At 36.2% G+C, this 26333-nt stretch overlaps 1 protein-coding gene across 6 annotated transcripts in view; it reads left to right on the forward strand.

Annotated features, from left to right (window-relative positions):
• ATP8A1 (ATPase phospholipid transporting 8A1) overlaps positions 1 to 26333 on the forward strand; it is a 250631-nt gene that overhangs the window by 46044 nt on the left and 178254 nt on the right. For 2 of the 6 annotated variants that reach the window (XM_032135949.2, XM_032135950.2), the window contains exons 6-8: positions 12784 to 12824; positions 18927 to 19000; positions 24984 to 25053. In XM_032135949.2, the coding sequence (XP_031991840.1) occupies positions 12784 to 12824; positions 18927 to 19000; positions 24984 to 25053 (185 nt within the window). The other 4 variants (XM_032135948.2, XM_058430263.1, XM_058430264.1 and 1 more) reach the window with 3 other exon arrangements.

A 26333-nucleotide genomic window follows, 5' to 3' on the forward strand; every position in this document is an offset into this window, starting at 1 on the left:
AGATTGCTTAACATGAAAGCCATCTGTTATTAGACCAGAATGAAATTCAGTTTGCTTTTCTGAATTGAGGCAGAAGTGGGTGTATAGGAGTGGGGAGGGAGGAGTATTTTTGACAGGTAATTAATTTTTGATGGACATCTGAAGCATCCAGCTCATTTTCATTTTGTCAGTGTTTATCAAGTCCACATAATGTGTAAGAGACATTTTTTTCTCAGTCAAATGTTAACCCTTTTGTATTCACAGAGAAATGAATATTTTCTCTCCCTGTATGAGGCATCAGAGGGTAACACTCTCATTCCTTAGCAACTTCAGAAATATAAACTTGTCTTTTTATTTCCAACATTTTCAACCATTTAACTGAAAACTGGTGCTTATTGGATGCCCTATTTTCACTGATAAGTTAACTCAATCAGGGATGGAATTATGGAGCTGAGACCTAACTCAGAACCTCACGGTTGTCAACACCACTTTTGGAAACAAGCCTTGCCCCAGAGATATATAAGGTGGTTTGGTTGATGATTCAGTGACCTGATGAATATAAAATTGTGTATTGTTTTCCAAGAACCTAGCTGCAGAGGGAAGACAGTAGGTTGACGCTCAGAAGTCCAGGGATGTGAGTCTTGATGAGTTTTATTGTCCACTCCACCCAGAGCATCGTGGCTGCTTCTCTTTGCTCCAGTATTTTTGTTGTGTGATGGTTTGTGCATACTAGATAGGAACACTACAGAGGGAAGGTCCAACTCTTACTCAGCTTTGTGTTCCCAATAGCTCCCAGACCAGGGTCCTGTCTTAGCAGGTGCTCTCTATGTGCATGTTAAATGAATGAGTAAATGAACCACTCTCTGGATAAATACTTGAGTATACATAATAAAGGAAGAAGAAAGACTGGAAATGAAAAAAAGCCTTCCTGAAAATTCATTATCTGGAGTGCAAATAAGATGGAAAGCAGTATTTTCATAACACTGTGTCCCAGACTTTCACAGTCACTGATAAAATCCAAATATGGCAGAAGTTCTTGCCACTTTTTTATCTTCTCTGTCAAAGTCATTATATTATCATTTAACCCTTGCTTCACCTTCTGTGAACACAATACTTTGTCTACTGATCCCTTCCATTACTCAAAGCACTGCTCTGTTCAGAATGCCCTCATTTTCCTTGTATCTAACCTTACTTTCATTTCCTCTCATCTCTTCCCTCGATATTTGAACTCAGATTTTGGCACAGCCTCCTCCATGTGTCTACACACACAAGAGGCCATCTCTCATTGTTTTCTCTGAGATGAGTTGTTCTGCCAAATATATCTCTGCAGAAATTTATAAATTACAAATTTATAATTGTTATTCTAATATGTTCATCGAAGCCAATCCCCATATGAATTTATTGTGGTGATTGAGCTAGTTTTTATTTTAACTGGTAAAAATATGCTGTCATTTTTTATGAAATGCCATGATGTCTAGCTTGTCAATATTTCAAGTGGAATGACAGCTTCATCTAAAATCACAACATGGAGGCCTAGGAAAGGATGGAGTTCAGGTGCAAACTAAGGTATTTGGGAAAATTTGTAAATGCTTCCTAATGAGTAAATTTGATTTTTAAAACCCCAGGTGTATTCCCTGGAGGATGGTCTGTATACATTCTGCATGTGAGAATGTGTGGGAGATAGAGCTGCAATCCTTGGCAGCCCATTGATCAATTTGTTTGATGCTATAGTTAAATGAAGGCTAAATTGTTTAATATTGTACCTTATTTTATTATGATACTAAGCATTAGAATAAGTAATCAAGCAGTTTTCTGATTATTTAGAAAAGGTCACATGAAATTCTTTTAAACTAGACACATAGCTAAAAATAATAAATCGACTCATATTCACCTATATCTTCCTTCCCCAGAGCTACATCAATCAGCCTTTTCTGAATGGAGTTGAGTGAGTGATAGCTGATAGCCACTAACAAGACTACTTCCCTGCAGGGCACATAGTTGCTTATCTCCCACTGGAAACCATTTCACCTTTAAAGTCCTTTGTGAAAAAGGTGTTGAGTTGATGTGGATTGAATGTGTTTCAGGTTGTTAAGCAAGAAATAACCTACTAAGAAGGCGGAGTTCATCTGGTTCAATTCATTTCGGTGCTGTTCAAAGAGATGTATTATGCTAAGGGACTTAAAATAGCAACACCTTTCTTGCCTGCTGAAAAAGAGAGTGTTGCTCCCTTTTTGTCTCTCTGGAGGTACCCCCACATCTGCTGTCTTCAGTAGACCTGAACATATACTCTGCCATGTGTATGTTGGCTTTCCTATAAATGGTTTCTAGAAAGTAGTGTTTCAGTGATCCTAGGGACTTAAAATTAAGTATATTTATGGCCTAAGGAATTTCAGACATCTATAAGATTTTCAGATTATCACAAAGATCTGAGTATTATGCAAATACTAAGATCTAACCATTGAACTGGTTGGATGTCTTCAGCAGTAGCTCTGGATGGAGAGGAGATACTTGTGGGGCAAGACAGCTCCAGGTAGTCTTTCACTTTTTTTTTTTTTTTTTGCACACAAAGGAGCAAAACCCATTGAGGAAATTTGGGGAGATGGTTAAAGTGAGAGGACTGATTTTATGGTTGGCTTTATGACTTTGCTCTGTGCTTTATTCGTGTATGTGCATACTCCACTCATGTTGTCTTTTATTTTTAAATTTAAACCAGGTAGTCTGCTTTCATGGGAATTTTTCTCTCTCCTGTTTTTGCCAAACCCAAATAAGTTATATTAACATATTTTCTGGGAAAAATGGGTGTGATTCAAAGTTAGAACATTTGTTATTTTATTTCAGAAAGTCTTTATTGAACATCTTTCTTGTGTAGGACCCTGTGTAGAAAATGCAAAGAGAAATCATACTTGCCCTACAGGAAATTATAATCTTGTAGGGAAGATAAGATGCAGACTGATATAATTCAAGGTAAAAAAAATAATAATAATAAGGGCCAAATCAGAGATGCAGGGATTCCAAAATGCCATTTGAGGGGTTCATGAAGTAAGAGTGGAACTTTGGTAATCAGGTATCAGGGTAGTAGCTGTGAGTGCTGCAGGGTGAAAGGACTAGTATGAGCGTTACTGTGGAAGTGGGAAGACATGAGATGTACTCTGGAAATAGCAGATAGTCTGTTTTGGCCAGGGCATAGAATCCATGTCATGAAACAGTGAGGGGCAGGGACAGGGACAGGGAGGCAAGTTAGGGTCATTTTTTGGAGTCTTTTGAAAACCAGGGTGAGGGTGAGGAACTTGGATGGAATTCTGAAAAGTATGGATAGGCTTCCACTTGTGTTTTTGAAAGAATTCAACAGCTGTATGGAGAGGTGGCAGGGAGAGGCACAGAGAGATTGATTTTCTTTTTTTTTTTTTTTTTTTTTTTTTTTTTTTTTTTTTGTATTTGTAGTGGAGACGGGGTTTCACCATGGTCTGGATCTCCTGACCTCGTGATCCGCCCGCCTCGGCCTCCCAGAGTGCTGGGATTACAAGCCTGAGCCACCGCGCCCAGCAGAGATTGATTTTCTTATTAAGGAGCGGGGACAGGCTGTGTCAATTAGAAGACAAAGGAAAGCACACAGTGGATAGATTCAACTGTACCTGGCAATGGAAAGAAACCCAGTCAGATACCAAGTGCTGCCAAATCAAAAGACCAGGACTGAGACACCCACTAAATCCATCATTTAAAAGAAGTAGCCGTTGTTCATCTTTCTTAACTAGAGAGTAGTTGTGGAGCTCTGAAAACCGAAACCAGATCGCAATGAGTTGTGGAATGACTGATGGGTGACGCAGTGGAGGGAGATTTTTCTTTCAAGGAATTTCTCAGTTAAGCAGAGGAACAAGTGAGGGACTCATGACTGTGGGCAGGAATAAGGGAAAGCATTTTGAGAATAGGGTATTGCTGGTCTTTGTGCTCCGATCACGTCGTGCCACTTATACTGATTTTTAATAAGCCATTGGTTCTCAAATTTGGCATCAGAATCCCCTGGAACATTTGTTAAAACACAGATTGCTGGGACTCACACCTAGAGTTTCTGTGGGCCTGGAGTGGGGCCCCAGAGTTTCATTTTTAAACTCTCAGTGACACTGCTGGTGAGGGGGCTATACTTTTAGGACAACTCATTTAAAGGTTGTATAAATGAGTTGACAAAAGTAGTATCAACCAATTTGACATCAATATATGTATTATTATATGTATTACATGGTTGAAAGAGGAATCCAGAAGTTTCCTTTGTCTTTTGTGTCAGTGGACACTAATGGTTCAACCAAGCACCTGGTGGTTTAATGTAACCTTAATAGGCAAGTTTATACAAGAGACTCTTCCTGTGCCGTGTCAGTTTGTGCCACACTAAGGCTTTTGCCTTAAAGTTGTCTTTGGAAGTAAGAGTCTATACAGTGAATAAAATAATGTTTTAATGTTGGCATATTGGCTTTCCTTCTTTGCCCCAGTCAAAGCCATAGTCTCAGCTATACTACAGTCCTTGATGACCTAAAATTCCTCTTAAATGCTGACTCAGAGGAATTGGAGCACACTGCATTTTCTGTGGTTTTACTATTCCTCCATGACAACAGTAGTGTCATTGTCTTTTTGGATGACTTGCCTCTTGTTACCCACTTAAGAAATGATAGGCTGGGTGCAGTGGCTGACGCCTGTAATCCCAGCACTTTGGGAGGCCAAGCCAGGCAGATCACAAGGTCAGGAGTTCAAGACCAGCCTAACCAACATGGCGAAACCCCCATCTCTACTAAAAATACAAAAATTAGCCAGGTGTGGTGGCGTGCACCTGTAATCCCAGCTACTCAGGAGGCTGAGGCAGGAGAATTGCTTGAACCTGAGAAGTGGAGGTTACAGTGAGCTGAGATCGTGCCACTGCACTCCAACCTGGGCGACAAAGCGAGACTCCGTTCCATCTCCAAAAAAAAAAAAATAAAGATATTATTGCCCAGGGAGGGCACCCCAGTGGCACTTTCGGCAGTGGCCCCAGTGGTAGACCATTCTGATTGGGGTGGTGGTTGGGAGGCGTGCTTCTCTCGGAGAAGCTGATGTTAGAGTGTAAGTTCGCACCTGCACCTATGCATTATTTGATTGGGTCCTGAGAAACTGACCACTTCCTCCAGGGCCTTTGAGGAATCCCGAATGTTCTCTAACAGAATGTTTTCATTTCAAAAAAGAAACCTATTACAACAAAGCTGTTACCTTGTATCCTGCTAAATAAAAACAAGTTACATTTGAGGTAATTGTTTAGTCTGAGCTCTCCCATGGCGGGACTGTCAGACTAATTAGGCTGTTAGAAAACTATAGCAGGTGTGTTTGGTTGGAAGTGGTGGAGGAGTTTTGCATTTAAAACAATGAGCTGTCAAAGCGCCATACCACCGGCCATTCTGACAATCCTGTCGTAACTTATTCCTACTCCCCTTCACCAGGCTTCTTTAATCATCTCCTACTCCCCTTCACCAGGCTTCTTTAATCATCTCCACTAGGCTCTTAACGCTTTCCATACATTGGAGGAATGTCATCTTCCTGAATGTAGGGAGGAACACAGTTACCTCCTTGTTGAAATCTAATCCGGTTATATTGTGACTGGTTTCTTGAACACATCCTAAAGGTACAAAATTACGTTGGCCTTGGCTGTGTAATGTGAGGTTTACCTAATTCTCTACTGAAATGAATACATTAAAAAAAAAAATCCCTCTAGAATCAGAATAGCAGCTCTGTTGCTTTTGGCCCAACTACCCTAAGTGCTCATCACAGGCCGGGAATTGTTTCTTGCTTTCTCTAAACTTAGGTTAGTGCCGGGTCAGAGGAGGTTGGTGATTTAAAAATAGCTAGATTGCTAATTCAGTCACCGGCATAATACATGTGGTGGTGTTTATTTTCATTGTTCTAAGGACTGGGTGTTTAAGAACCAGTTCTAAAAGATAACAATGAATTATAGGATTGCCTTATTTCCTTGGCCAGTGTTCATGTCTTGATTTGTATGGAAACTTTTTTTTAATGTTGTGAGCTGATTTTTAACTTTATCAGAGTATACTCATCTATATTCCAAGATGACACTAGCCTCAAGTTTGTGTATTTCCTTTCTTCATTTCTGTGTTCTGGTTTTGTATTTCAAGAACACAATAAATGGGGGATGGGGTAGAAGTACGTCCTCATTTCTAAGGAGCCTCCCAGCACTGCAGATGGCAGCAGGCCCATGCAGCAAGTGTTGAGCAGCAAGGTTCTGTAATATTTTCAAAGAAGCATTACTCTATTTAGTTAGGATTCCAACTCATTGTAGGGATGTAATGGTAATTTATACTTTCATTAATCCAGACCACTACAGCCTTCAGAATAAATATCAAATACTCATCAGACTGACAAAATTCAAGGAATTGATAAGTTTGTGCTTGTCTCAGTTTATAGTTAGTGGAAATTTATCCATTGCTCGTAAAAGTGTGGAGTGCTGTAGATTCTTAGGTATCTGATTGTATCTGATAAAATTGCAAACTCAAATGCCCCGGAGTCAGCAATGTTCTCTGGGGCATTCTCTCTTATAGGGTACAATCATGTGAATATATTTCATTGCTGTGGTAGAAGAAAATATAGAAGTCAGAATTTGCACCGGGGGGAGAATAGCTGAATGCTTTATGATGCAGCTGTTGTGGAGAATTGAGTTGTCTCACACAGGGCGAGGACAGCTCTGTGCCTATCTCTAGGATACCTGGAAGTGTGATGCTGACCACTGCCTAAGACAAGGACGAGACGGACTAGCTAGTGATTTATAATGTGCTGTTTAAGGTTTGAAACTCCCTTGTAGCCACCCAAGACTAGCTTCTCTACTCAGTTTAAGCATATATAGAGATTGATGGCTTAACTAGTTTTACTGGCTACACAGTTTGCCTTGGCTGGTCAACCAGAGGGTAGAAAAGACCCCACTGGAAACTTTTGCCTGGGCTTTCCTGAAATTGAGATTTCACATACATACCATGGAGCTTCGAAACCCATGTTGAGGGTGAAAGAGAAGGGATCCTGGGGAGCCGTGCCTGTCAGTCTCTCAGGCCTCTGATGCTTTTCTGGGCTTTCATTTTCCTGCTGTACCATAACATATCCTTTGCCTTGAGTAAAGTCTTCTGTGAATACATCCTGTGAAGTCTTGTGTGTCTGCCTAATTATCCAGCCCATTGTAATTGACACATCTATGCCATGGAGTATTTTCCAAAAATGAGTTAAATATCTCTGCTTTTCATTAAAGTATTTATGGCGTGTTGAGTGGAAAACAAAGTGGCAGAGAAATTTTAAAAGGGAAAGAGAAAAACAAGAATGTCCATGTTTGTCTAGAGAAAGGTGTGGGGGGATTCATCAGTTAGTACTCCTTACTGTGAGAAAGTGGTCTTGAGAAGAGGAATGTCAGCTTTTACCTTGTATACATACCTGTCTTGCTGGAAACATGTATTGATTTTGTCATTTGGTAGAAAACATTGAATATGTATTTAAAAGTTTCTTAGATGTGTACATTTGGGCAGTGTGCCACATTTTTCTAAGTATTTCTCCAATAATGAATTGAGAGGGAACATTTGGGTGGAGAGGAGAATGCACTGTTTGGCTGGAGACAAAGATTCGCAAAAAGTCAGTGGAGAAAGGAGGTAAATAAGTTTGAACGTGGAGAGAAAATTGATCAGAGCAAGGTTGAGGGAAAATGAGCACGTACAGAAGATGGAGGCGTCAAGCAGATTTGAAGGAGGACGGCAGAAGTGCAGCAGATTTGGAGGCAGTTTTCCATGTAAGTGCCACTGGCTTCCACTATCCGTTATTGAGTGAAGACTCTCTGGCATAATCTGCTGGGTCTGAGAAGCCTGTTATGACACTTCCCATGTGTTAAATGGAACCCAACAAAGTGGATCAGGGCTATTTTTACATGTGAACTAACAAACATCTGCAAAGTCGCAGCATGTTGAGGAGGGCTAGATTAAATTACAGAGCTGGAAGGAGTGGCCCTGAACTGATACCAGGGAACAGTTTGTGTTAGTGCCTCCGAGGATTACATAACCATTTCTAACTGCTTGCACTGAAAATTGGTTTAGTCACTTACAAAACTGAGATGTCTATTTTAAGCAAATGTTAAAATAGTTCATTGGCATCTTTTTCTGTAGCTATTTTTTAATTCAGTTATAGTTCACATACCATATAATTCACCATGTTGAAGGATACAGTTCAGTGGTGTTTAGTGCATTCACAAGGTTATGCACTGATCACCACAACCTTAATTCTAGAACATTTTCATCAATCCAAAAAGAAACCCTATACATGTAAACAGTCAGTCTTTATTCCTTGAGTCCCTTGCAATCACTAACCTACCTTTTGTCTCTATGGATTTGTCTGTTCTTGGCATCTTAGGTACATGGGATCATACAATACATGGCCCATTGTGTCCGGGTTCTTTCACTTAGCATATCTCCAAGATTCATTCATGTCGTTGTATCCACACTTAAATTCTTTTTATGGCAGAATAACATTCCATGTAATGACTATACCACATTTTGTTATCCATTCATCAGTTGATAGACATGTGGGTTGTTTCCACCCTTTGGCTATTATGAATAATGTTTCAGTGAACATTCATATACAAGTTTTGTGTGAACGTATGTTTTCCGTTCGCTTGGGTATACACCTAGTAGTAGAATTTCTGGGTCTATGGTAACCGTGCTTAACTTTTTGAGGAACTGCCAAAGTATTTTCCTATATAACTATTTATTAAATGTCATGTTTATGTTATTTTTAACATGAGCCCTACTAGGTAGTGGAGTTGTATCTTTAGTAAATCTATAACTGTTACAATGGTTTTATATGATCCTATGACAGATAAGAATATGAGTGGATCCAGCATTCCACCCAGCTAGTACTTACTGAACACCTTTATGTCAGTGAGTGCTGTGTGATAACACTGGAACGGTAACAGTGAGTATAATAGAGAAGGTTTCTCTTGTCATGGATCTTATAATCTGGGGGAAGAGACAGCCCTTAAATAATCCTGTTTAATTAAGTATTCAGTAAAACTGTGATGCTGTGATAAGTGTTCTAAAGGAAAAGTGCACAGAGCTCATTTAGATTTGCAGGTGAGGAGGAAGGACTGGGTGTCAACACAATGTCCCCTGAGAAAGTGCTGTTAAAGCTGAGATCTACAAGGTGTGTGTACAAGTTAACTAGGTGAGGATGGAGGGAAAGAGAATTCTAGGCATGGAAACATGTGCAAAGGATTTGAGACAGCAGAGAGCACGGTGCGCTCACTGCAGAGTGTTGGGACTGGCAAGAAGTGATGACGGGAAGGAGGCAAGAGTGCTTCATAAAAGGCCTTATAGATGTTTCAATTTATTTTTTGAGCCTAGGGAAGCCAATTGAAGAGTTCTGAGTAAGGGGTGACCCAGGTTTGTGTGTATGGACTGATACATAATAATATGTAATTATAACATTTATGTAAAATCATAGATAATCCTTATAGCTACACTGTAGAAACTGAATTTGAAAGAGATTAAGAATGAATGCAGGAAACTAGCCTGGGGCTAATGCAGACATCCAGTTGGGAGGGGGTGGTTCCTTGAACTAGGGGTGCTGATATTGGTGATGGTGGAGAAGATTTTTAAAATATTGGCAGATTTTGAGATGCTTAAGGCATAAAATCAACAGGAAGTTTTTAGTAGTAAAAATTATTCCAGATTTTCAAAGGCATTTTTTCTGTAAGAGTTTTAAAAGGGGATAAACAGGGAGGCATATGAGCATAATAAAACTGCCAAAAAATCATAATGCAGCATTGTTTACAAAGAGAAATTAAGTTGCTTCAAAAGCATTGCTACAGAAACAAAAGTTAAAAAAACTATACCCAAACTAATAAGTGAATATAACAAAATTACAGGGTGACAAGGTCATTCGTTGTACAAAAATTTAATACATTTCTAAATACTGCCAATGACTGGAAAATAGAATAAAATAAATAACCCTCGTGAGATTAAGAAAAAAAATAAAATATCAAGAATTAAATCTAGTGAAAGACCCATTCACAGAAAACTACAAAACATATCCAAGAAAAATTAAGATGTAAATAAATAAAGATAGCTTGTCCATGAATTGGAAGATTTGAGACCCAAATCAAATTCCGGGAAGATAGTGTGTTCTGCGGAGCTTATTCATCCTGTCTAATCTAAAGTCTTAATCTTCATATCAAATATCTTGATTTTAGAAATATTGGACACTGATAGTTTTTTTAAAAAAAAACTAAGTATTACCATTGGGATAATTACTAATATGAGATAGGATCAGAAGGAAATAAGTGGTAATAAAGAGCTCTAGATACTATTGACCAGTTTTTCCTAAATTAATGCAAACTTATAGCCCAGTCACTCTATTAGTTGATCTTAGGTGTAGCTGATTTGAACAGGACTTTACCATCTCTCTTTGTTACCATCTCTCTTATTATATTGTAGCCACTGGATTACATGATTAAAGGGAAGTATGCTCTCATTTATTTATTTATTTATTTTTATTTTATTTTATTTTATTTTTGAGACGGAGTCTCGCTCTGTCACCCAGGCTGGAGTGCAGTGGCATGATCCTGGCTCACTGCAACCTCCCCCTCGCGGGGTCAAGCCATTCTCCTGTCTCAGCCTTCCGAGTAGCTGGGACTACAGGTGTGCGCCACCATGCCTGGCTAATTTTTTTGGTGTTTTTTTAGTAGAGACAGGGTTTCACCATGTTGGCCAGGCTAGTCTCGAACACCTGACCTCAGGTGATCCGCTCACCTCGGCCTCCCAAAGTGCTGGGATTACAGGCGTGAGCTACTGCTCCCGGCCCTCGTTTATTCTTTATGCTTTGTTACAACTTATTTTGAGGAACATACTGTTGGACTCTGGCAGAGATAGCACCTCTTGCTTTTCTACCAGAGGCTTTTTTGACTCCGGGTCAGAAGCTCCAAACCCCTACTGCTCCATGAGCAACATCGAGCAAGGGATTTACTCCTGGGATCAGTTTGGGTGAGCTCTGCAGGCATTAGAGTCTTGTGTTTCGGGATACAGTGATCAATTTAAGGTGCCTGTGCTTTAGATCCTTGGTCGGTACCTGTTTAAGTACTGTAAAAATTGGTACTTTAACTTCTGTGGTTAAGATATTGTACTGGAAATACTTTATGTGAGCTCTCTAGCTTGGAATGATTATTATTTTTTTAAATTAATGAAGTTAATTCACCAAAATGCACTGTGAGGTATTCATTAATTTGTTTTATAAGCATCTGAATGTCCTATATACCAAAAGTGCTGCAAGTACAAGTAATAAAAAAAAAATGGCTAAGACATAATGTATGTGTTCAGGGAATTTAGAAACACAGAAAGACAGTATTTTAATTTAAATAATTTATATTGTGACACTGATTTCAAAACATTTTTGTTTTTAATTAATATTAAATTTGATATTTAACATTTTGGGGATTATTATTGTGATCACTTTAGAGGGTTCAGGCTTCATCTATCCCAACATCAAAAGAAACTGAATCAAATGTTTTTGTACCTATAAATTATGCATTTTGAAAATACTTACTGAGTAGCTACTGTGTGCCAGGTACTGTGCTGTTTCCAGGGAATATAATATTAAAACAAATATTAAATGCTTTTCCCTCATGGAATTTACATCTGGATAATTTGTTGATGGGCCTTGACATATTTCTCTCCCAAAGTACTAAGTGCTGTGCCGGCTACCTCACATACTCTCTTATCCTGTTTTATTTTTATTTTTATTTTTATTTTTTGGTGTTTATTAGCATACTCAGTGTTATAGCACAGATAACATCACAGGAAAAAAAATTATACTGGATAACCCCACTGATGTGAAGCAGTAGCGAAACCCTAAGAAATACCTACCCCCCATCATAATTTAATAGTATCCTCTTCTTTTGCCTTTTTTTTTTTCTTTTCAGAAAACCAAATATAGAAAATTTGGATTTTTAGGGCCAGGCACGGTGGCTCACGCTTATAATCCAAGCACTTTTGGAGGCCGAGGTGGGCAGATCACTTGAGGTCAGGAGTTCGAGACCAGCCTGGCCAACATGATGAAATACTGTCTCTACTAAAAATACAAAAATTAGCCACGCGTGGTGGCGCATGCCTGTAGTCCCAGCTACCTGGAAGGCTGAGGCAGGAGAATGGCTTAAACCTGGGAGGCGGAGGTTGCAGTGAGCCAAGATTGTGCCATTGCACTCCAGCCTGAGTGACAGAGTGAGACTCCATCTCAAAAAAAAAAAAAGAAAAGAAAATTTGGGTTGTTTTTGCTTTTTGTTGTTGTTGTTTGTTTTTTTGCATTACTGTAAACCTAAAGGTACAAATTCTTTCTCTGTTGGCTTTATGTGTTAAATTTTTACTAAACTATTAGAAATTATTCTGTGCTTGTGATTTTTGTTTTTAAACAATTGCTACTCTAGTAGCATCTGAAATGTTTTTAAGCTTGTCACTTCCTTTTTCACATCATTTTTTTTGAGCCCCGTAGTTCCTCTGTGTGCTAAAGAAAGCCCTTCGTAACACCAATGAGATTGCTCTCTGTTGGGGATGTTATTGTGGGAGCTAAAATATACGTTGGTTGTTTCTAATTTTTTTGTAATTTTACATATTCTTGCTATCATAATTAGATTTTTAACCTCTAAAAAAATTGCTACTGGTTATTTTGACTGAAGCTATTTGTTTAAAATGATTATTTCATCAGAAATGGCCTTTTCATAGTAAAAAATATTGTTTAAAATGTTACCTTTTCTCTTTCCAGTTTTGAGAAATGGTGCTTGGGAAATTGTCCACTGGGAAAAGGTATGCATTGATTTTTATTTTGTTCCAGGAGAAGAAATGCATAGCGGTGTACTCTAGTATATATAATTTTTTGTATAATATAAGCAAATGTCAAGAATTTTACTAATATAAAAGCTATTTAGTAATATAAACATGCATGGAGTCTTCAGTCACATTTAATATTTCTGCTGTGTTATAGAAAGACTTATTTTGAAAAATATCTAGAACTTTTTGGTTTTTTCATAGTATATTTTGAGTACTGTTATCATAGATTTTATTTAACCATGAACTGTTTTGTGTTGTAATTTTTTGCTTTAATCATCTACTTTCCAAGTAAAAATAAGAATTTGAGTTCTGATATTTTACGTCTGCATATTTTACTTCAAATTCATATAGTGAGACTAATTATATTTGCTTACCACTAATTCCTTTAAAACAAAAATCTTACAAATTAAATATTGTCTTCTAATGAAATCAGTTCTTTAACATCAAAGGTTAATTTGTTTATAGGACCTCTAACATGGCAGTTAGTAGGTTAAGTCATAATTTAACAAACGTTATTCAGGTGTTCTTTTCAGACTTCACTTTCAAAAGGTAAGCAATTATTAGTTCTCCCTTAGTTCTGGAATAAGGTTTAAAATCTAGTCATCTACAAATGAATAGCTTTGGTAACTTGGTAAAAGACTTTTTGGAGGCTGAGCCGCCCTTCTTAGGGCACTTTATTTCCTGGGATTGCCAGGACACTAGAGATGTATCTCACAGGACAGTATCTTTCTAGGACAATCGAAGTGTAACCAACAGTTTATTTGCACTCCAGTACTTCCCAGCTGATTGAAGTCCATGCCCTTGATTCTACCTTGTCATGGTCATCTTGTATTTCTGCAGGGGATACCTTGTACCCCCCAATTAAAAATTAATTAAATTTCTGTTGATTTTCAGTCAGTGGCTAGAATAGAGACTGACATCTCCTCTTTCATATAGTTGAAAATTTACCCCTATTTTTTCTCTGGTTTTTGACATGAGAGCAACAAACGGGAAAATACCTTGGTTGTGTTTTATTTATTTCTGTGATAGGAATCTCTTTTTCAGAAGAACAAAATAAACAGAAATGCTAAAAGGAATTTCAAAATAAGTTTCTTTTCTACTCTTTTCTGGCACGTATGGAATTAAACATTTTAGAAGACAGGTAGGATATAATCAAGTATGATAAGTTGAATTTTATTACAAATATTATTTTACCTAGGGTTGTCAGTGTAATTAACATAAATATGCATGCTAATAAATAACCTAGGCTGCTTCCTCAAAAAATAAACAAAGTTGGGAGATAATAATGTACTACTTCACTCTAAACCTTTAAAATGTCTTATTTTCCTCAAAACAATCATTATTTCAAGATTGTGCTAACCTACCTGGATTATTGTAATTCTTACTTTTCCTATTTTTGACAGACAAATCACCAGCCAGGATTACCCATAATAATAGCATTTTCAGTCATCTCGCAGGTCAATGGCACACCTAACCTAGGCATCCCATTTTGAGATAGAGAAGGACAGAACCTGAAGTGTTGCCAAAAGTCATCCAGCCCGAAAGAGCTGAAGTTATTTAATGATTAGAATTATAGAAGTAATTAGAATCACTAAAAGTTGATTCAGTGATGAAATCATGATAAATATTCAAAAATTAACATCATTCTTAAGTTGGCAGTATCAAGTTTGAAAATAGAGTGAAGAAAAGGTCTCATTCCCAGTGGCCTGTGGGAGGCCTACAAGTAAATTTAACGTATGTGTATGACCTTTGTAAAGAAAGCATCCAAACACTGATATTCAAGATTCACACAAATTTACAAGTATGTCATATTCCCAGAAAAATTAAAAGTGAAATATCACTTGTTCCAAATTATGAAGTAATATAATCCCAGGGAAATTATTATATTTTCCTCAAGAATTGACTAAATTTTTCATCTGACTTGCAAAAATAAACAGTTAAGGAAGTAGAATATATTTTGGAAAAATGAACAGTGTGCAAAGATTAACTACAGGTGAAATGGAAAGCAAAAGTTATTAAAATACTGTGGTTTGCAAAAATAGACATTGATGAGTAGAATAACATGGAGCAGATTTAAGTAGTATAGAATAAAATATAGTGCCCTGAAATAAGGCCTGTTTAAGATTTGAAAAAGGAGGCAAAAATTATTTTTTAAAGAATTATGTTATCACAGATTAGCAATTTTAAGAAATAGTATTTGAATATTTAGTTTATATCTAAGTCACAACCTATGCTAAAATAAATTTCAGCTGACTGAAAGAGTTAAATGTTAAAACGCTGTTTTTAGAAAACATACAAATAGAATAAAGGCCTTAATAAATATTTGAAGAAGAGCAGTATCTCAAAATCTATGGAATTAGATTATATAAATTTTAAAACCAATACACAACAAAAACTGCCACAAATAATTAGGCAGGCTATGTGAAATATTTGCACCAAATAGGACAAATGATTAAGATCATTGTTATATAAATAAGAAAACTTGACAGTAAACCAGAAATACTATAATCGACCAGACTCAGTATAATATTCAACCTAATAAAAGTTGCAAATTTAAACCATATTGAAGTTTCATTTGCTACCTATTCAATAAATAAAAACAAACTTATATTTCAGATTTATTTTTATGAAATATTTTATTTACATACTATTGTGAATGAGCAGTTTGGCTATTTATATTGAGAACTGTTAAAAGGGGATTCTGGAAATTTATCCCAAGAAAAGAATCATAAAGTTGGAGAATATCTCCACGTGTATAAAAATGTTTATTGTAGCATTATTTACTTATAATAGCAAAACAATAGAACATATGGAAATGCAACAATCGGGACATAATTTTATAAATTATGGCATTTTATGCTCATATTTTGTGACAAGTAAAATCTGTAATGTCACATGGTGTAGCAACACAGAAAAAATTATACTATTCATTCGACAAGTATTTATTGAGTGCATATGCCAAGCAGTGAGCTTAAAGCAGCAAGCAAGACAAATAAGGGTTCCTGTATCATAAGATCTAATCATAGGTGAAAAAAAATAGTACTATGTACACTGAAATACTGGCTTTGTAAATCATTTATTGAACAAGTGAACAGGCACAAAAGCAGCCTTACTTGTTGGGATAACAAAATTTTGAGGCAAGTCTTTTCTTTGCCTTATATGATATTTTGTCAAATTAAAACTAAAATCAATAAACCAAAACCAAGAGTGTCATCTACATGCCAAGGTAATATGATAGACCTTAGTGTAAATGGGCTTTACTTCAGGGCTCTTTCTCTGCCTTTCTAAATGTGTGGCTACTGTGGTTGCTCTTTAATGATCCTCAAAGGACCTACAAATTTGCCTAGCATACATCTAGTCATTCACAGCTGGGCAGACTTCAGCTCTCAGATATTAGTGGTTTATCTCTCCAGTTAGTGCCCTGAAACCTTTTCCCTGTTGCAAAAGGTTAACTTTCAGATACATAGTTTTAAAAGAAAGTATTGTAATCACAAAGCCCTACCCAAGGAACCACACTGTGACTCCTGAACGGTAAGCTGCTGGCTTCATTGCTCTTGCCACAGATTATTTCTTTACAATGAGGTGCAGCTAACACTGTTCACAGGTTTTTGAGATGTATGCAGGTGGAGAATTTAGCCAAAGAATCTTGGAATCAACATATTCTTCTGGCTTATTAAGGAAGCATGGCGTGGTGGGCTGTATGCATGTGTAAAAGTTACTCTGTAAAGCCACTTTAATGCATGAAGCTTCCACCACAATATGTATTTCTTTTTTCTTTTTTTTTTTTTTTGAGTTGGAGTCTCGCTCTGTTGCCCAGGCTGGAATGCAGTGGCGCAATCTCGGCTCACTGCAACCTCCACCTCCTGGGTTCAAACGATTCTCCTGCCTCAGCCTCCTGAGTAGCTGGGATTACAGGTGCCTGCCACCACGCCCAGCTAATTTTTGTATTTTTGATAGAGACAGGGTTTCACCATGTTGGCCAGGCTGGTCTTGAACTCCTGATCTCAGGTGATCTGCCCGCCTCAGTCTCCCAAAGTACTGGGATTACAGGTGTGAGCCACCACGCCCAGCTAATAGTTGGATTTTTAAATCAGGCTATTGCAGCCTGATAATCTTCCTATTTTACATAATCCTCGACGTTGCTAATATGAGTGACTTCAGAAGGCTGTAGGTAGTGGACTGAAAGCCCTAAACATTTCCTTAACTTTGGCATTTTGGGGACTAAAATTGCTTTATCATGACATTCCTCCAATTAGAATATGTATGATTAAAGCATTTTTGTCATCTTGACTTTTTCTTCTCTTGATTCCTCTTATGCACACACTAGGCTGGAAGGGGAATGCCGTATTAGCTCAGAACCCAAAAGGAAAGACAGGTGTTTGGATGTCTTTTGAGAAATTGATCTTAAACATAGACATTCTAAGGAGTTAAGTTCCCCACTTTCCTTACAGTAAAGAACTTCAGCATTCATTGATTTAGCATGCTTTAGTAAGAACTTCAGCATTTAGTAAGCCCCTGGTTTTCCCAGGCCACTGGCGTACCATGTAAATTGTTACTATTTTATTGAGTTTAACCGCAAGCCCTTCTTTTGTCTTACAATGAGTAAAGATGTTGGAAAGCAGCACAATCAATTAGGGATTTGTTTAAGTCTGACTGTTAGACTCTAACACGATAGTGCAGAGGATGTGATTCTGATTTTGTGAAGCACATAGTTGAATTTAAGAGGAAACATTAACACACAGGAGTTGATTAAAGAAAAATTAAATGGTAACCTGAATGCATTCTAAGTGCCATGATTTCAGAGAATTTACATTTTATTATCTTTCTGTCAGTGAGTATAATCACAGTACCATCACAGCACATTATTTTAAGGGCCAGTTTACATTTATACTTGCAGTTTTTAATTTTTCCTCTTTACCCTTTTTTGAGGTAGGGGGTGTTTGATTCCAAGATCCCTGGTAATTTGCCAGTTTCAACTAGTCCAAATTTCAGATTTCAGCTGAATTATTTTTTGAATCAAGGGACCCAGAACTTAAGCATACATGTCATAAATAAAGAGACAATACCCCTGCCCCAACCTTTCCTAACCTCTTCTTTTGGTAAATAATAGACCGCAGTGGGCTGCCTCTGCAGTAATTCTTATTATGATTCCCACAAAAGACACTATTCTGTTCTTACCCTCATAGTGTTATTTTAGAGTTCAAGGAAAAGTAGGGAGGGGGAAGAACAAACAGGCTTTAATTTAGAAAGTCTTTTTTTCCATCTATTAAGTATTGAAATTCATGTTTAGTCTCATTTGTCTACTAAGTGGTCAACTTTCATGATGTAAGGGGAGCAGCTAACAGTGTAACTTGGTGAACTCAGTTAAGCCAAGTTGTTGCTTAGTTATTGTAGTGTTTGCCAAAAGCTATGACACTTCTGTCACTTAAATTACTGCTAACAGTTTTTGAAAATAGTATGTCTTTGTCTTTATGCCGGGCTCAGAAAAATGCTAAGAGGTAGTAAAATGAAGAGATTAATTTTTAATTTAAAGTAATTGATAGTTTCACAAAATTATGCAAAATCGGGATTTGCAGACAGTCAAATGTGAATTTGAGTCTAAGCTCTTCAACTCCCCATGATCTTGAGCAAAAATGTCAGAATCTCAGACTCATTTTCTTTCTCTCCAAATGATGAGTTATAAGCAATACTTGTTTCACAAGCATTATTGTGAGGAGCAATTATATATGATAGTGTCTCCAGTTGCATTGAGATTTTCTTCAATAGGCTAAAGATTTATATTGGTAAATTCCTCCTTTATATTTTTATGTCAGGATATGAGAAGTTGAGATGTCAAATTGATAGAATAGATTGATTTTATCAAGATAAGTTATATATCCAATATACAATGTTCATTTTTTTAAAGGATTCCTCCAACCCTCGTCTCACTCCTAGATAATTTTCTTCCATTTTGTGAAGATAAGTGGTTCTTGTTTGCCAATAACGATTCTTACTGTATTCTGTGCTTTTCACAATGGGTTGTATATTTGTAACTATCTTTCAATGCAGATAATTAACCAATTCCCAGTTTTCTTTCAGGTAAATGTTGGAGATATAGTTGTAATAAAAGGCAAAGAGTATATACCCGCTGACACTGTACTTCTCTCATCAAGGTAGAGATGCCTACTGATGCTCAAACAGTGTAGAGGATGGTTTCTCTACCCTGCACTGACCTTGTGATTTCTCCAAGGAAATAAGGAATAAACGAAGAATTTAAAACCTCTCTAATAATTTTTATTTAAACATTTAAAAAATTGATTGGACTTAAAGGGTTATTTCATGTTTGCCGTATAGAATAAGTGATAGGTACTATACTTTATCATTCAAATATAATTAAGAGTCTACTCTCCCTCTGGATCTATCCAGATCCTTTTGTGGGGATCATAACTCTTAAGATTTCCTGTCATTTATTTTATATAATACATGGATTAGGTTCTATTGATTTTTTTTTTTTATCTTTCAGTCCTTGTTCATCATAAATCCCTACAAAGTTTCTTGATTATTATGATGGAATGGTATAAAAAAATGGATGAATGATTCTTTTTGCCATTATGCCTTTTGAAATGCCATACTCTTCCAACAGAAAAGTACTTTGCTCTTTCTTTTAAGTTCTTTCAGTTACTTAATTTAAATAATTTTCATTTTACTCATATTTTAGTCATGAATTAGTATTCAGAACATATGGCACTGTTACTCTTTAAAGAATGTGACTTTCAAATGGTTTTAGGTTTAAAAACTATTAACTAGTCCTATTTTAAATTAAAAAATTGTTTTTAATATTTTAGAGGTTGTTTATCATCATTTCCTTGGACAGTTTTATTTGTAAATCCACATATGAATATGGACAGTGTCCTTTTTTCAAAATTTATTTTATCAGGTCATCATTTAAAGTGATTCGATTCATGACAAGTTAGTGAAACTTAACTGAACAAACAAAAGTATTTATAGTAGATACTTATAGAAGTAAGTCTACAACCAATTAAAGTAACTGCAGGTAGTTACATTTCTATAATTTTGTGCCATGTACCTATAGGTTTTTGTTTTCAGAAAAAATAATATAGATGTTTTCAAATCACTCTTTCTGTTCCTAGTTTCCTTTGCTTATAACTTTATCAGGATAAAACTCTAAAACTGAGTGAAGCTAACCGTCCATTCTTGGCATCTTCAGAATTAGCCTGAGGGAGAACTTATTTTCATTGTCTCAGGTTCTAGGTAGTATCAGGCACTAGAAAGAGCTCTCCTTAGGTAGTGAAAAGCCAGGATTCTTATTCTGAGTTGGTGATTTTGAACCAACTGCTTAATCTCTCATGCCTTGATTTCACATCTTTTATATTAAGATGGATTAAATGATCAAATTCTAATATTCCCCAATTCTTTTTTGTTTAAATTGATAAGATTTAGGAGTACCTTACAGAATGGTGTCCAATCAGTTTTACTAAGTAAAAATGTGATGAATGGATTGGGCAGTTGGCCATCTGAATGTTTTACAGTCTTGTGCTGCGTAACAACATTTTGGTCAGTTATGAAACACATATACAACGGTGGTCCCATAAGATTATAATGGAGCAGAAAAATTCCTATTGCACAAATACTTACTATTGTATTACTGTTTCTTTACACTATTCCATACAGTAACATGCTGTACAGGTTTGTAGCCTAGGAGCAATCTGCTATACCATATGGCCTTTGGACTATATCATCTAGGTTTGTATAGGTACCCTCTATGATGCTCACACAGTGACAAAAATGCCTAACAATGCATTCCTCAGAAGCTACACCTGTCATTGTCACGTGACTGTATGTAAGAAAGTTCAAAATGATAGTAACACCTTCTAACATTTTGGGAAAGTATTGTTTTCCCGATTAAACTCTTAGAGACATAATTATAGAATGAATCATATAGGCTGAACCGTTAAATACAATTTTTATTTTTGATGCTCAAAAATGTGAAGATAATCGACTATGCTGCCCAGAATTTATATTTAATTTTAAGTTGGAAATTTTCAAAATCTTTGCCGTCTGACTCTATCCAACTTCAGAAACTCCCCAGCAAGCTACTTGTATTTCTTAAACTTTAGACCATTTTTACAGAATTTGTTTTATAAACATTAAAAACACTTACTGGTGGCTATAAATATCAGTTTATCGAAACAGTTTCTGTGTCTTAATATGGTCTCCACAGTGATTAACTTCCTCCAAGGTTATATTTTTAAAAGATTATCTGATTCATTGCTTTTTGTTATTGAGTAGAATTCAGAATAAAGGTTGTGCTTTTAGATATTTCAATCCAAGTAGCAGAATACCACCTTTCAGGATTTTTTTTCCTCAAAGGGTTTTAGCATTACTTAGCTCCTTTGAATCTACATTAACCTCACGAAATAGGTAGTAGTGTTCAATCATTTAACTGAAAGAGAAATTTTGACTTTAGGTAATGACTAAGTCAGGGTTGGAATACTCCTAATTTACTGTCGTCACACTGTCCACTATCAAAAGAAGCACATGATGATTTTTACCTGCAAGTGAGCAACCACTTAGCAGTAAGAGTAAACAACTGTTTATAATATTTTAATTTTCAATTTTTTAAATTTTTAATCACTAAGAGTGCATCTTCTGCGAGGTAGTTTGAAATTAAAGCATGAACATGGTTGAAAGTTACTGTGTTTCATAGGCTTTCATTTTGAAATGAAACAGATTTTAGCATTTAATAAATAATACATTTATGTGTTAAGAAAGTATAAAGTAGGGTAAAATAACTCAAGCTGTTAATTCAAGTCCATATTCTCAGCATGTCTATTTCATACCCTCTCTGAAAAAATTTCTCTGGATTCAAAGGCTTATCCTTCCAAAAAATGCATTATCTAGACTTCATTAATTGCTAAGTAACTCAAAAGGCTACAGTTATGCCTTCTCACTTCCTAAGGCCTATATCTTTGCAGCTTTGCATTAAAGTTAGTAAGATATTTATTCAATTAACTTTAAAAATATTTTGGAGTCAGAACATTTTTAATAGTTTTTTTTTTAAGTGGGGCGAGGACTAGAATACTTTTTTTTTCAAAACCCTATCACAACCCTAAAAAATAATTTTCATTATTATTTTCTTCCTTTTTTGGTACAAGTGGACATACAGTAGATGGCATGAGGTTGAGAAATTTGAGAAAGAAAAATCTAGAATATAATGTAGTTCTCTATAAAATATGCTTTAATTTGATAAGCGTATGAGTAAACTTTTAAAAATTAAGTTTTCACACTAAAACTTTAAATTGGGCTTAAAAGCAAATAAATAACCCTCAAATATTAAATGTTTTCTTATGCCTTCAGACCTGATCAAAATAAGTTTTGAAAAAAATTGGCATTAGATGTTTTTATTAACATGTATTATTTTCTATAATAATTTTGAACTTTCTGTCTCTTTTGTCCATTTGTTTTTTTCCTCTGTTCATTTTTTTTTTTTTTTTTTTTTTTTGCCATTTTAATTATTTTATACTGGGACGTGTAGGTGGCAGTAGGGGAGATAGTGAAAGTGACCAATGGGGAACATCTCCCAGCAGATCTCATCAGTCTGTCCTCAAGGTTAGAACCACTGAGTCTTATAGGATGCGTGTATGTGGGTCCTCACCGTAAACCAGAGAACAGTTGCACCCAAATATGGTTGAGTTCTGTCTCTTCCTTTAAAACACAAACTTTTTATACTGCTTGGTGATGGACATTTCACAGATGTTTTAAAGGGATTTTTGAATACTATGTTGACCGATGCTTGTCCTTCAGCTGGGCAAATTGAACTCCTGTTATCAGTAGGAGTCTAAGAGGCATGACAATAAAGGTAGATTTTAATTTCCTATGCACCATTAATATATATTCATATTTAATAACATGCCTAAGTACTAAGGCTTAATTTATTATCTCTCCGGGATATTATTTTGAATAATGTTAAGCTTTTCATGAAACAGTCATTGAAAATTGATTAGATTATAAACATGTCTTATTCTTGTATTTTAAATTTTTCTGTAAGTTCTATAAAATCCTTCCAGCGATTGTGACTATAATTTGGGCTCATAGGGTTTATAGAGGACCCCCTGCACAAAGCTGGATGTTGCACATTTTGTACCGCATGCTTTGGGATCAACTTTTATCCCACTTGTATCTAGTGACAAAGTGCACGTTACTGTGATCAATTTCAGCTGTCTACTAGTGTCTGTATTGTGATATGCATCTTGTTTCATTTTTCACTTACTAATCAAAAAGCCTGCTTTGCCTCTCTTGACTAGTTTGTGTTTTAGATGTCATCATAGTTTGCTGAAATATTTATGATCTAGCATGATTCCTTATCTGAGACTTCTTGCTGCCTTTTCACAGCACTATTAAGAATTGCTTCAGTAACTGCTGTCCTAAGTGATTGTTGAGAATGTTCTGAATTTCGATGCTTATTTTATTACCCCAACTTCAAATAGAACTTAGCCATTTGAACTTCCTAACTTCCTAGCCATTTAAAGACCTAGATAAGTTACTTTATGCAAAAAAAAGTAGAATTAGAATATTATTCTAATTGTCAGAATATGGAATCAACATTGTCATTTAGTATTTTCTTTGTCATCGTGCTTCTATATTATCAGAAGATGTGTTTTATAAATTCATAAACTATGTTTCAAATGTATACATAAGTAAATTACAAATTTCGAGCAATTTCCAGAGCCAAATTGCTATTGTGACAGTGATTTTAAAAATAAAATTTTGAATAAGTTATAGAGTGAAAATATAAATATTGAAGGACTTAATTTTGGGGAAAAGTAGCAGCTTTTACAAAAGAAAGCTCGTAGAGTAAATTGAAGAACTTGCAGAGCTACTTTAAAATGAATCAGTAAAGTATTTTTGATTAATGTCTATGTGTTTAAGCAATTTTCACAAATCTTCAGGCCACAAAATTAAGCTACATGCCCATTTCTGAAACTAGGAATAATCTGTTTTGCACATGTACAAATTGGAAGTTGATTAGAAAATTCCAGGTGTTTGTAATTTATAAATTTTTTTCTTTCTAGCTTTGAGTACACATGCTTATAAGAGATTACATTTATAATACTTATGTGACATTAGTAAATTAGTAATTAGTATTAGTAAGTATTATATAACCAAGCATTAATCAGATTAGAATGCTTTTCTTTAGAATTGAGGATCAGATTATACAGGTGAACCAGGTGAATTTCCCATTCACCTGGTTCAAATTGGGCTACAAACTCGCTTGTCTATAGTTGCTGGGCAAGTCAAATCAGCATGTGAAAGGGAAAGATAAGACAGTCTGGGCTGTGGTGGTGTGATAAAACTGGAGAACATGGACCCCTTATGCCAGCCGCCACACACCAGATTTTACTAAGACACACTGGTGGGGAACCCATGAAGTGTATCTTCTAGGTCAAGGAGCAATATGGCCTAGCTGACTGATTTTAGTTTTAGTTTTAACCGCTGTGAGAATCTCTCAAGCAACTTTAATAGGACAGCAGGAGTGGAAAACATAGAGGGAGAAAGCTATATATACACTTTCATTGTAAAATTGGTTCATATTACTTTTTTTAAACAACCTTAAAATTTAAGTATTATAGTTTATGTCATCCTATTCATCATAGCTAAAAGAGTAGTAAATGCAGGTTTGTAGAACTAGCAATCTGGAATTTTCTCATCAACCACTTTCTCAACCAATTTACATGCGTGCCATGAGCATGAAATCTCATGTGGTGTTCTGAGCTAAAGATAAATCCGGACACAAAACTGCTTTACATTTCAGATACAGTCTGTGTTGTGTCTATGTGGATGAACAATTTAAATATAATGTGCAAATCTATTCATTTGCATTATCTTGAAGACCATTACTGATTGTTGTCAGGAAATTGCTTTTGGGTCCTTCTGGCTGAAAAGCTAATCCATGAGTCGTCATGCATGGGTTCTGCCTCACAGCATCTTGCTGTTAGAATGAAAATCATCAAGAAGCTAAGTAACTATTCCTTTGTCTAGAACGAAAGGATTTAGTGAGTCTGAGCATTTAAATAAGTTATTTTTATGCTTTTCTTCCCCCACTAAATCTTTGTGCTTCTCAACTCCAAACTACAGTGAGCCCCAAGCCATGTGCTACATTGAAACATCCAACTTAGATGGTGAAACAAACTTGAAAATTAGACAGGTAAGATCTGATACAAGTATATATATAATCACTGCTATTTTATTACATGGAATTAAGAGCTTCTTTCTTTGTGTTATTGTCTTGAAGTAATCTGTCCTATTGCAAATATGTTCCCATGGAACCACAATGAAGAGGTTTTATAAACTGGTATTGTTAAGTATTATGGAAGATTCTGATGTATTTGGTTTTAAATATGATCTATCTTATAGATACTATTTGTAATATTTTTAATTATATAATAGCTAACACTCAGATAATAGTAGTTCTAAGTGCTTTGATATGTTTTAACTTTTTCCTATTCACCTGGTTCAAATTATAATTTGACTTTGCCATGTTAAAAAGCTGTACAAGGGCCAGGCGTGGTGGCTTACGGCTGTAATCTCAGCACTTTGGGAGGCTGAGGTGGGCGAATCACAAGGTCAGGAGATCGAGACCATCCCGGCTAACATGGTGAAACCCTGTCTCTACTAAAAAAAATACAAAAAATTAGCCAGGCATGGTGGCAGGCACCTGTACTCCCAGCTACTGAGGAGGCTGAGGCAGGAGAATGGCGTGAACACGGGAAGCGGAGCTTGCAGTGAGCCGAGATTGCGCCACTGCACTCCAGCCTAGGTGACAGAGCAAGACTCCGTCTCAAAAAAAAAAAAAAAAAAAAAAAAAGCTGTACAAGGATGGGCACAGTGGCTCACACATGTAATCACACTTTGAGAGGCCAAAGCAGGCGGATCACGAGGTCAGGAGTTCAAGACCAGCCTGACCAACATGGTGAAACCCTGTGTCTACTAAAAATACAACAAGTAGCCGGACAGGATGGCACGCACCTGTAATCCCAGCTGCTCAGGATTCTGAGGCAGGAGAATCGCTTAAACCCGAGAGGCAGAGGTTGTAGTGAGACGAGATCGTGCCACCACACTCCAGCCTGGGTGACAGAGTGAGACTCCATCTCAAAAAAAAAAAAGAAGAAAAAAAGCTGTGCAACAAGCTCCCATAACACAAGTTTACTACATAAGCTCCGTTGTACACCCCTGAACATAAAATAAAACTTTTTTAAAAAGCCATACTTTCTATTGCTGTTCAAAAACTCTCACTCATCTTACTCATCTTGGGGAATAGTTTACATTTCTGTATTTACTTTTCATATCATCTCAAGCAAAAATAACTGTAAAGTTTTTAAAGTTTTAAGAGGGACTTTACAAATGTATGCCCTTGGTTTCTAGATGAATGATGAAAATGACATTTGGGAGGGTTGGGATGTGTTGGAACTAGATCATCACAGAGGG

Source organism: Hylobates moloch, unplaced genomic scaffold (assembly GCF_009828535.3).
Source record: "Hylobates moloch isolate HMO894 unplaced genomic scaffold, HMol_V3 SCAFFOLD_17, whole genome shotgun sequence".
NCBI classification, from domain to species: Eukaryota; Metazoa; Chordata; class Mammalia; order Primates; family Hylobatidae; genus Hylobates; species Hylobates moloch.